A 12810-nucleotide genomic window follows, 5' to 3' on the forward strand; every position below is an offset into this window, starting at 1 on the left:
TCTAACTCTCCTTTACCAGCACCAGTTCCCAGGTTACCAACATATACCTTGGTTTCTCCTCCATACCGCCCGTAGCGTGACATGATGGCCGGCCCGCGTACTCGGCTCTAGCCTGGAACGCTCACAGCGCGAGTAGCACGGAAGCGGCTGCGCGACCTCCCCTGCCTGCAATCCCGGCGGCACTCCGACTTTGGACTTTTAAATGGTGTTCCGACTATTATAGACGATGGGGACTGTTGAAGTTGAACTGAATGCATTTTGCACTGTGGTATGACTACCAGCTTCCGGGGGCCAGGGACTAAAGTGTGCTGATTTGAACAGGAATACCCTCTCCACAGACTCATATATTTGCATGCTTGGTCATCAGGCCAGGGTGCTGCTTGAGAGGGATCAGGAGGGGTAGCCTTGTTGGAGGAAGTGTGCCACTGGGGATAGGTTGTGAAGTTTCAGACGCCCAAGTCAGGCCCGGTGGCTGTGCTCTTCCTGCTGCCTGCAACTCCTTCCCCTGCACCATGGCTGGCTGCCTGCCTGCCACTATGCTTCCCACTGTGATGATAATCAGGGCTTAAACCTCTGAAACTGTAAGCAAGTCCCAATTAAAATTTTCCTTTGTAAGAAATGTGACGGTCATGGTGTTTACTTAACAGCAATAACCACTAAGACACCTTCATACTGTAAATGTAAAATACATTCTAATTTTAAGTTGCCAAAGTCTTGAAATTTTTCAAAATTTAAGACATTCAAAACACTGAATTGTGAACTCCTATAAAAATCAAAAATGTAAAGCCGGGCGGTGGTGGTGCACACCTTTAATCCCAGCACTTAGGAGGCAGAGGCAGGCGGATTTCTTGAGTTCAAGGCCAGCCTGGTCTACAGAGTGAGTTCCAGGACAGCCAGAGCTATACAGAGAAACTCTGTCTCAAAAAAAACAAAACAAAACAAAAAATCAAAAATGTATATACTTCTAGCATATAATGGCACAGAGTAAACATTCCAATTCCAAAATGAAACAATCAAGGGCATAGCAAGGAATAATCAAACCAAAACTCCAAATCCAATGTGGCCAAAACCAAATCCTGCAGTCCCATGTCCAGCATTTGGGCTTCGTGATGAAACTGGCTGGGCTCCAAAGGCTTCAGGCAGCCCCATTCCTTCAGCCCTTAAGTTTCTCCTTCAAACTTAGTCCAGCGCCACTTCAAGCCTGTAGCTCTTCCTGGCACATATCCTGTGATCCTGGCATCCCCAAAACTCCTAGGTCTCTACTACAGCTTANGCTTCATCTCCAAGTTTCTCACAGTGGCCTCTGAGACCTTGCTGCTCTCTGGGGCCTCGACCCTGCCACACAGTGCCTGACCTCAGCTGCTCTCCACCATTCCTCCCTTCTGTGTCTTTCATACTTTCAAGACCAATAGCACACAGACTGCGCCACCGTTCAGAGGTGCAGCTTTGCCACCGTGGACCACAGCTCTATGAGCTTGTGTGCGCTGACCCTGGGGAAACACTTCCCTCAAGTCCCAGTGCGGACGGCCAGGTTGCTCTCTCAGGGTCCTGATCCCTGCAGCTGCTCTGTGGTCTGCACTTTCTTGTCAAAGACTTGAAGCTTGTCCACACTTCTTTCTACAAATAGTTCATGATCTTTAAATTCAATGTCATTCAAGGTCTCACAATGGTGGCAAAATGAAGCCAGGTTCTTATCGAATATCATAGGATTGTCCCTGGCCCATTTCCTGACACACACAGCCCTTGTTCTCAGAGGCCTCAGGAGCCAGGCCTCCACTGTCCTCATTTCTCTCAGCAGTGTTTTCCAAGCTCCCAAGAGAAAGCCCTTATCCTTTGCTATGATAAAATACTTTGACAAGTGCAACTTAAGGGAGAATGGGTTTATTTTAGCTCAAAGTTCAAGGCACAGTCCACCACAGAAGGAAAGTCAAGGCAACAGATGAGCTTCAAGTTTTAAGTCATACCTCCCTCCCTGACACTCCCTACCCAAGTGATGCTATACTGTGTTAGAATGACAAAACTAACCACCCACAGGGACAAATGTCAAGAAGAGTCATAATCTGCTGCAGAAGCCCTGGGGGGCTCGGCAAGGGAGTACCATTCCCTCTCAGGATCTATGTACCAAAGGAAGGAGCTGTGTGTGTGGAGAAAAACCAGTGCCTGCCCAAATCCCAGCACTCCTGACAACCACTGATCCCCATCCAGGCAAACCTCAGAGGATAGCACACACAGCAAGGCAGCAAAGAGTGGTGATCGGTCAGAGGCTGACCCCGGACACTAAGGAAGCTAAGAGAAAAGACAGTGGCAGGGGAGGCTCCAGCTCCAGCTGGGCCCCCAGCTAAAAAGTATGACAACTAGAAAAGGCTGCCCTGACCACCTCCCTGCTTAAATACCATCAGACATTTGAGGACAGCATACAGAATACAGAAAGGAAAGGGAAGGGGAGGGAGGAAAGAGGAAGCTCCTGGGCCAATTAGCCTGGTGAACACAGACGCAAACAAGAGGTCATGTTTCAAAAAAGAGGGGAAGACGGGGACTGGAACCAGAGATTGTCCTCTGATCTCCACAGACACATGTGTTCTCACGCTCACACATGAATGAACATGCATACTGATATGTGTGTGACTGCACACACAGGTGCACACAGATTTTTTAAAAGTAGCTGTAATTAGCAATCATATATTCTCCAACACTAACAGAATTAAACTAGACATCAGTATCAGATCTGAAAATAAATCACCAAGAGTCTTAGAGTTACTATTGCTGTGCCATGACCAAAAGCAGCTTCGTCTATTTGGCTTACATTTCCAATCACTGTTCCTCAATTAAGGAAGTCAGGGAAGGAACTCAGACAGGGCAGGAACCTGGAGGCAGGAACTGACGCAGAGGCCATGGAGGGAGCTGCTTACTAGCTTGCTCTTTATGGCTTGCTCAGCTTGCTTTCTTATAGAACCCATGACTGCCAGCCCAGGGTGGCACCACCCACATTGGGATAAGTCCTCCCATACCAATCAGTAATTAAGAAAATGCCCTACAGGCTTGCCTACAGCCCCATCTTAAGGAGGCATTTTCTCAATCAAGGCTCCCTCCTCTCAGAGGACTACAGCTTGTGTCAAGTTGATACAGGTCTAGCCAGTACACAAAGCATTTGGAGACCAATCGATTCATAATATACATGCCACACCAAAAAAAAAAAAAAAAATCGAAAAATTCTGAAAATAAACTTAATGAAAATCTGATATACTAGACAGACTTGAAGTCAATAATCTTAGTGTATACAACAAAATCTACAAACTACAACAACTACCCTGAAAGTGTGCATTCAGAGGTAAAACTACGAGGGATAACGGCACTGGCCCCCAGAAACCTGAAAGAAGGCCTAATGTTAACGTTCTTGTGGAAACATCCACTCGGCACAAATGCTCCATCTGTGAGATAACTGTGCTTCCAGAGAAGATGCCCACGTGAAGCAGTCAGGAACAACACAGTCAGGTGTTGAGCAGTCAGGTGACAGAGCATGCTAGGCCTGCCACCATGTGGTGAAAATGGCACTCCAGGCCCAGAATTTCCATCCCCAAGACAGAATCCTACTCAATCACTGGGAAAATACCAGATACGTCTACAATCTTTAATCTTCAAAACTGCCAAGCTCACCAAACAAAAACAAAACAAATATCGGGAAAGATTCAAGTCCAGAGGAGCCCAAGGAGACCCGAGTAATGACAAAGAATAAGAGCAGATGGCCTCACACGAGAGGGAGCCCTGGGTACTAAGCAACACGTGAAGGAGCCTAAAAAGCATGGAGCTTGGTCAATTCTGTGAACTGAACCTCCCAAGAAAGTCATGCCCATGTTAGAGATTCTACAGGGCTGCCTGACTAATTAGAATGCCTGTGATTGCAGACAGCTGGACAGAATGTTGCAGGTCTCCAGCTAATAAGTTGTCTTGGCCATCTATCCTTAGCCCTCTTAAAGGCCCTTCACTGTCTGCCTCTGTGTTTTGGCATGTATAGAACCCAGCCTCCACCAACCCTAACATGAGACTGTCATCAAATTATACCTGAGACCAGTAACAGAGATTACCATTTTGCTTTAACCCACCTACCTGATGTTCATGCCAATGTATCTGAAAAGTACCTTGACTTATGACTTTAAGTTATTCTGTTACTAAACTTCATATAACTGTTAACCACGTTGAAACAAGGCATTAGGGGTAGCCTGAAATTGTGTTACTAGACCATAGTCATTTATGCTTAGTTCCAAAATAAATCACCTCATACTTCCAACAACTGTGTTTCTGCATCAACAATATCAATGTATGATTACTGACTGTGACACTGCACCTCAGTAAGCCAGACACTAAGACCAGAAGAGATGGTGTTGGGCAAAAGAGAACCAAGTGTGCACAATTTTCTTGTAATTCTAAAACTTTATGTGCTTTCAAAATATGTACTGACATCAGGCCCTCTCCTTCACAAACCCTGGCTCTTACTGGTCTGGAACAACAGCCCATGCCATCAACACTCTTAAAGGTTCCACTTCAACACTTTCAGTCTTCAAGACAAGAATAAGACAAGTATAGTTGGGGGAAGGTGGTTCCTTTGGTAAGCTCAAAAATAGTCTCAACTTGTACCACATAACAAAAAACTAACTCATATCACACATAACAATAGAACAGAACCTCTCTAAGGGAAAAAGATGAAAGAAATCTTTATGACTTTGGATTTGATAACAGTTCTTCACATGACACCCAAATCATGATAATGTTAAGTGGTTTTTGTTTTATTTTGTTTTGTTTTTTTCCTCTTACTTCCAGGGGAGCATTAGGGGAGTAAGGCAGAACTCAAAGCACTGCTTTCAGGGATCCGTCCTTGCCTTCCACCTTGTGGAGAAAGCAGATAGAGAACACTGTACCCAGATAAATAAAGAACACTCAAAATTATAAGAGTAAGCAATCCAGCAAGAACATATGTTACGAAGAAAACAAAACAAAATACAACCTTAGGAAGAGATCTGAATGGTCAAACACTAAGTCATGCTCAACAGCATCAGGGAAGAGAGAGGACAACAATAAGCTATTGCCACACACCTGTCAGAGCACAACAAAATATCAACAAAGTGTGTGAGGGCAGAGAACCCAGCCCACTCTGCATCCCCCGACTCCACCCACAGCGAAGACAGCATCATCTTTAATGAGCTTGACCCCGGATCTCTCTGAGAGTCCAGCGATTCACAAGACATAATCACAAATGGGGGTGGGAAAAACAGGAGGATACAGGATTCTGCTTTCAAGGAGCATTTCAATCACCTGTAAGCTGTGAAACTTCTATCAAAGGGGATCTTAATGTAAAATTCAAATTTAGAAATTCATAATGAATAACTTCAAAATCTAGTTATAACTACGAGGTTCTTTCTGGAAGGTAAAGAATTTGGGCCCAATGCAATAAAGGAAGAATGATGGTTAGAGTGTTAAGCCTTAGTTATCTAATTTTGCCTATGACTGGATCACTCCCGTCAGAAAAGTAAACTATGCCCTTCAGTCACACTCTCCCCAGATGCTGAAACTCTAAGCTCCTCCTATCCACCTTCCCCCTTAGAGCTTTATCACCCACAAACACTGTGTATTCACCAACCCACTAGTCACATTCCCTCCATTAGACAGGAGCATCTCCTATGGCATAATAGGGTCGAGGAAGCCTCAAAGATTTCTTACATGAACAAACTGCACAGAGAAACACTACAAGGTATAAATCAAGAACGGAGTTAAGTCAACGGTTTAGGAGTGACACAGTAATTCATCCTCTACCCCGACAAGTTGTTACATAGGTTGTTACAAATTATGAAAGATCAAAAGGCTCTCTCAGTTTTTAAAACCCAATTCTTGTTTAAAGTCTTCCCTTGAAAACCTGCGCGATTTGTCTCAACATTCTAAGGTAACCCAGTCATGTCAATTTACTAAAACCTTCCCTCAAGACGCGTCCCCACTCATCTCCAAAAAGAGCTTCAAGAAACCAGATCCTTGACATTTTTTCCCCAACTACCGCGGCGACAGAACGGGTAAAGTGGGCAGGACTGCCTTGGGGGTGTCTGGCTTCTCTCCAGGAATACGCGAGCATCATCTAGCCTGCACTCATCATCCCCAGAGGCAAAGGTGACAGCAGAGTGAGAAGCACGCAGAAGCAGAGCTGCAGGCTGCCGTGCTGTCTGGACCCGGGAGCCAAAAACAAACTCGGCCGCTACAGCAGCTCCGGCGCGGGCCCCCAGGGCAGGGACAGTCCGCGAGCCGCACCCCTTCCCTTCCCGGGGTCCCGGGAGAACTGCACCCGGCCGGCCGGCCGGCGGGGGTCATGGCGCTCAGCCTCCACAGCCCTGAGCCCCGGGACGCGTACCTTCGCTCCGGCCCAGGATCCGGCAGCACAGGTTCTGCAGCAGAACGTTGGGCGACTTCTGATCCGGGGTCGCCATCACCGCGCCCGGACTGCGCACTGCAGCCTCCCCGCGCCCCAGGATCCCGCGCCCTGACTACGGCGCCGCCATATTCGCGGAAGCGGCAAAAGCGCGCGCCTCCCATAATGCACCGCTTCCCGCGCGAGACGCACATGCGCCTTCTCCTTGGCAGTTTCTCCGAGCCGGAAAAGTCGTTGCTGGGAGACGCTCGCAGCGATGCGTTCTTAGGATGGCCGTGCGCGTCCGCAGCTTGCGGACTGGGAGCTGCTTGTGAACAGCACTGGATGCGGAGTCCGAGTGCGCTTGAGCCCTACGACAGGAACAGGGGCGCAGGACTGCTACGCAAGGTTCTCGGAAGTGAGTTCTCAGGGGTCTGGAACCTCAGCCCCTTGACGTCACCAGGAGGTAGTCCTGGAAACAGGGATACTGAGATGGAGAGGCTTGAGCGCTGCTGCAGCGGACTCAGACGCGAGAAGCTCTGTGGTGTCTGAGACGCCGGAGGAGAAGAGTCCCCGTCACTTGGGAGCCCAGCTCCGCCGCTCCTGCCGGGATGCTCGGTGGTCGGCAGATGAAAGCTCCCTTCTTGGTCACTGACTCAGGACTATGAAGGCAGTGGAACCCAGAGGTTGCTTAATGGAGAGTATACCTTTATTCGTCTTTTGCTCGCAGATCAATTAGCCACCCTTCCCTGCCCGCTCTGTGATGTACGGAATGCCGACACACTCCTTGTACAAATGGTACCTGGTGGAGCTCAGCCAGTTGAAACCAATGATGGAAAACTGCAAGAGGAGACTCCCGGCTTCAGCCTGGAATCTGACAATAACTCTTAACAAGCTGAGACTCTCAGCACCTCAGCTCTCAGCCCATTCTTCTTAGCTCCAGCCTATTTTGTACCACCCACACAGATGATGCTCCATCAGAAGGTCTAGAATAAGGCCATAGTGACTAACGTCAGTCATTCCCGGTGTTTCCTCCACCCCGGGGCCAGTAGCTAACCTTCAGGTGATCCACTTTTCTGTTTCCATCACCCATGTAGCCAGATCTCAGTCCTCAGTCCCAGTAGACTCTGTTTTGTTGACTGGTTCTAGCACCGCCCTTGGTAATAGGAGTGATCCCAGCAAGAAGTCTTAAGGCGGCTTTCTGGACTGAACACTCACACATGTAATTGCAGATGTATTGACAATTATTTGAGGGTGGCCAATGAGCCAGGAAAAACCAGAGTGGTTTGCTATTCTGGGTGACTATTTGAAGTGAAATGTCAGCTGATAGATGAAACACTTAGAAAGTAGCTGCTCCAGCAGGTGTTTGGATAGTAAGTAACAAGGTCTTGAGGACAGAAGCTGTTATCACCAAGCTGGGTGACTTGAGTTCCCCAGAACCTATATAGTAGGAGAAAAGCAACTACCTCAGTTGGTCCACTGACCTTCACATGTTTGCTCACACCATAAAAAAATGAACTTTAATGTTTTGTTTAAGTAATGATCACATGGCCTTGCAGGGAAATAGAAATGTACAAGTCATATGGCTTCAAAGAGCATGAAGCAAGAGAGGCTTTCTAGACACAGTGGATGAAGACATCACCAGAGTCCATGGACTGTCCAAGTCAGTCAAGTTAGGATACTGTAAATCAACTAAGCCGGGGGGGGGGGGGGGGCAGGCTTGGTGACACACGCCTTTAATCCCAGCACTTGGAAGAGGCATGGTCTCCAAGGAAAGTCTAATCTACATGTTGAGTTCCCAGACAGCCAGAGCTATAAAACAGAAATGCTGCCTCAAAAATAAACACATTCATACATACACAAATGGGTTAGGAAGATGGGTTAGTACTTAAGAGCACTAGCTGCTCGTCCAGAGGACCTGGGTTCAGGTCCCTGTACCTACATGATGGCTCACAACCATCTTGTAACTCTAGTTTTAATCTGTTGCCTTCTTCTAACTACTTCAGGCACCAGGCATGCACATGGTGTACTTACATGCAGGCAAAACACACACACATAAAATAAGTGATTAGATCTTTATGTATGTGTTGTAAATATATATCAAGCACTAGCAGCCCTCTTGACTGGCTGTTTCACCCCATCTCAAAATCCAGTCAGCTGAGTGGGTCAGTGTTTCCCAGTGGTCAGACTTGGCCGACAGCAAACAGACTGAGTAAGGGACATGTGGTTCAAAGCTGTCCCAGAGAGGAAAGACTTGTTGGGAGACTACAAATGCTTCAGTCCACAGTCAGGAGGACTTTCCCAGAATACACTGTGCTATCAGGGTCCTCTTGTTGGCTGGCATGGCTGGGTTCAGCCTCACTGTGGGAGCATCTCTGGATGATGTGAACCTTTAAATTCGTCAATTTCCACTGCTCTGATAAAATACATGAAGGAAGTAATTTTAAAAGAGGAAAGATTTGTTTTGGCTCATGGTTTCAGCCCAAGGTTGCTTAGCCCAGTGGTTCTGAGGTCTGGAAAGCCGTAGCCATAGCAGGAGAGGGCTGTTCCCTCATGATGTCCAGAAAGCAGAGCAGGAGAGAAGGAGCGGGGAACACCAGCAGTGACTGACTTCCTCTACCAGGCTCCACCTCCTAACAGCCTGTTAAGCTATTGAACCCCATTGATGAGTGTCTTATTTCCTTCATTGCTATGATGAAATGCCCTGACTATACCAATGCATGGGGGGAAGAGGTATTTATTTATTTTATTTTATTTAGACTCAGTGCAATGGTACAGTCCATCGTGATCAGAGGTCCTCGTGGCAGGGACTTGAAGCACCTGATCACATCAACAGGAAGCAAAGATGTGAATGTCTATGCTCAGTTAGCTTTCTCCCTGATTGCACTGTAGGACCCAAGCCGAGAGAATGGTACCGTCCACTTTGGAGATGACTCTTCCCACTTGCGCTATCCCAATAAAATACATGATGTATATCACAGGAATGCCCAGAGGCTTGTCTCCCAGGTGACTGTCGATCCTGTCAAGATGACAACCAATATTAACTTCACATCCATTTACTGAATCCTAGCCTTTACACCTGCTTCTAAACACTGCTGCGGTGGACACCAGGCCTTCAACAAGTGAGCTCTGGGAGGACACTTAAGATCCGAACCACGACAAAGGTCTTTGAATAACGTAGAGTCAAGCTTCATTCATCCCACTGAAAACCTGAATAAAAAGAGCAAAAAAAGGCTGACGTAAGCAAGATGGCTTTTACAGAGACTGTCTACTCCACAGATTCAGCCCTGTTAGCGCCACAAGGTAGAGACAGTACCTTAAAGTCTCATGCACTTACATACATGAATGTCTGAGATGATCACCCCATAAAATGCTGACTGACAAGAAAACTGGGACCCCAGCAGGGCACCAGACTCAAAGGAGGCATAAGACTCATTTGACTGTGTTTCTAGCCCACTCAGGATGGAGTCCCGCCAGGCTCTGCCTGAGTCAAGACTGTAAGTGCACATGAGCCGAGCAGACACAGGGAAGACCTGAGAAGCCAGGTATGAAAGTCAGGTGAGAGTCTAAGATGAGTAGAAAGAGTAGTCAGTCACCCAACACAAGGAAGCTTGAGTCCAGAAAAAAATAAGTGCAGACTTACAAACACATGGAGTAATAATAGCATGAGCAGTTTGGGGGGGGGGGGCTCAGGCCAAAGGCACAGAAATGAGCACTGAGAACAACTGTGGGAGAAAGGTACACTTCAGGTGAGCGTACCAGTCCTTACGTACACAAAGGGCCAACAAGGCAGTAGTGAGCGTAGTGAGGTGCCGTGGAAGCCTGGCAGGCCGAGTTTGATCTCTAGAACTCATGTACTGATGGGGAGAACCGACCACATTAAGTTGTCCTCTGGCCTCCACACACACCCTGTTGCATGCATACATCTGTGCTCACGTACACTGAGTTCTGACTGGTTAGCATCCAAAAACCAGTGATTTTGAGAAAAGTGGCAGACCTCTTGCCCCCAGAGATGAACATCTGCAGAGATCATCCAGTACTCTGCATGAGAGGTTTCTCTGTCCCCCCTCCCCCTGCCACTTGCTTATTTAGTCAGTAGCTTGCGGGTGTTAGTGCAGTAGCTATTTTCTCAAACTACAGCTGAACACCCGACAAGAAGCAGCTTCAGGAAGAATTCATTCCAGCCATCAGTTTGAGTCCAGTCCTCTACCATGTCAGGGAGGGTATGATGGGAATGAGTCAGGACTGCAGCAAGAGCACAAGGCCACCTGCTCCCATCTCAGTCCACCAGGAAACAGGACATGAAGTAGGGCCAATGCACCCAGAGTCCTGTTCTTTCCACTGAGGCCTCATGTCCCAGTGTTTCCATAGTCTTCCAAAGCAGTGCTATCAGCAGGCCACCAACTGTCCAAACACAGGCCACCAACTGTCCAAACACAAGCCAGCAGCACGTTTCACATCCAAGCCTCAAAATCGCAATGTACCTTAATGAATTTTATACCTCAGATGATTATACAATACTATCTCATTTTGTTAGCTGCGTATGCACACAATTCCTTTAAAATAAGTTTTCCCTCCAAACAAATGTGCAGGGACAAATTAGAAAACCAAACCCAGAAAGCTGAAGTTTTCTGTGAAGGATTACTGTGAGTTCAAGGCCAGCTTCAGCTACTAAGGAGACTCTGTCTCAAGAACGTAAGAGCACAAAACCACAGGCCCTGGGTGAGAGCCCCAGCACGCCAGGAAACGGAGAACCATAAAAACCTGAAAGGGTCAGGCATAACTAACCAGGGAGATGCTCACTGTGAAATTCCGTTACACAGACACCCACGCACATAATTGTATTACTCAGAACATTTTAACTATCATGTTTAAGATTATATATTTCATCTTTTCCTATGTCATCAAACTAAGGCCTGACAGCTAATGGTCATGGTCACACAGCATGTCACTGAGTATACTACAATCTATAGAGCTGATTGCTTGTGCTTCAGCACAAACACACACACACACACATTCTAACAACAGCTCTGGGTGCACACCACATCTGCCTGTGGAGTCCGCCCAAGGCTGTAGATTCTGTCTCTTCCAGGACTCTAAGTCTGAATCATAACTGTTTCTCTGAAGACTACGCCATCAGGCAGTGTCGAAGCCAGGATGACAGGGAGCAGCCCTGCCTTGTGTGTGCCTTTGGTCACTGAGTCCCCTTCCCCTATCAGCAGCACTGGGAAGTGGAGGGAGGGTGCACAGCTAGGCAAGCTGATTCCTGCATCGCTATAATCCTTCTGTGTGGCTGTCACAGAACCATGTAAGCACCCTGAAACAGAACTAACAGAGCTGCAGTGTGACCACCGCCAGAACTGTGGCAGTAAATCTAAGACCTACTAAACAGCTATGGGAACTGCATTCTAACAACCTGAGCCCCCACTTTTGAATGCATTGCTCTATGAGGAAGACCTATGGGTGAGACCATTTCTCTCAGCAAATGTGGAAACATCAGCCTTATCACACTGAACCTACCTGTAGGGAGGGAAGGCTTTGCTGAAGCTCCTGTTACGGCAGAGCTCAGCTACTTCTATTGGCCAGATTACCAAGTGATCACAGCATAGCACAGCACACTTGATGGGGACAAAAATAAAACTTAGCAACAAGAGTTTAATTCCAAAGCCCACATTGAAGTCACGATAGGCTGTAAGATACAGTTGTGCTTCTCATTGTAACACATTATTAATAAATTAGAAGCTGGATTTTAAAAAACCCTCACCAGGTCACCTCACGGTGACCCAGAGCTGTGGATGCTGCTCAGAGTTCTATAAAAAGCAACATGTGATCTCCCCAAAGCCCTCTGTGTGCTTCGAGGGAATGTAAGTTCCCTGTAACTCCTTTCCTAGCTCTCATGTCTAGCCTTGCTATGATCAGAACTATTTTTGGAAAGATGTCCTTCAATACAGTTCATGCAGGGAAACCCCACACTCCAGTTACAACAGGTCACTGTGGGGTGGGCGAGGTGCCAGAGAAAATCTGCCTGTGGTCCAGAGTCGTCTTTTGTCTCCTCTCCAGGCTGCGCCAGAAGAGAGGGAGACTCAGCTGCGCCTTTTGGAACCTAAGGTGTTGCACCTGGGAGTACAGAACCTGAGGAGGTTCAGCTATGCGTCACGCTGCCTGCTTCACACAGGTGGCTGAGGCTGGAGGCGATGCTCAGAGCACTGATCCATCCATTAGCTGGCCTGTGCTGCCCTCTGCCGGCCAGTGGGATCGAACAGCTACCCTGAGCCAAGAGACCTGGAATTGGAGCCAGCTGACTGCTTTTAGAGAAAACCTGGACTTTTGAGGGAGTTCTCTTTCCTGTGCAAGTGAGTTTTGGTCTTACAGAGGAAGGGTAAGGCTGGGAAAGTGGCTTGTTCTCATAGTCTGCGTGGTGCTTC

General features: G+C 47.5%; 1 protein-coding gene across 2 annotated transcripts in view; it reads right to left on the bottom strand.

Annotated features, from left to right (window-relative positions):
* The window catches only part of Tubgcp3 (tubulin gamma complex associated protein 3), a 57905-nt gene extending 51359 nt beyond the window's left edge, over positions 1 to 6546 (bottom strand). For both annotated transcript variants that reach the window (XM_021218785.2, XM_021218787.2), the window contains exon 1: positions 6389 to 6546. In XM_021218785.2, the coding sequence (XP_021074444.1) occupies positions 6389 to 6464 (76 nt within the window). In that variant the 5' untranslated portion in view covers positions 6465 to 6546. The remainder of the gene's footprint in view (positions 1 to 6388) is intronic.
* Positions 6547 to 12810: the final 6264 nt, after the last annotated feature.

The sequence above is a fragment of the Mus pahari genome, chromosome 19 (assembly GCF_900095145.1).
Source record: "Mus pahari chromosome 19, PAHARI_EIJ_v1.1, whole genome shotgun sequence".
Lineage (NCBI taxonomy): Eukaryota > Metazoa > Chordata > Mammalia > Rodentia > Muridae > Mus > Mus pahari.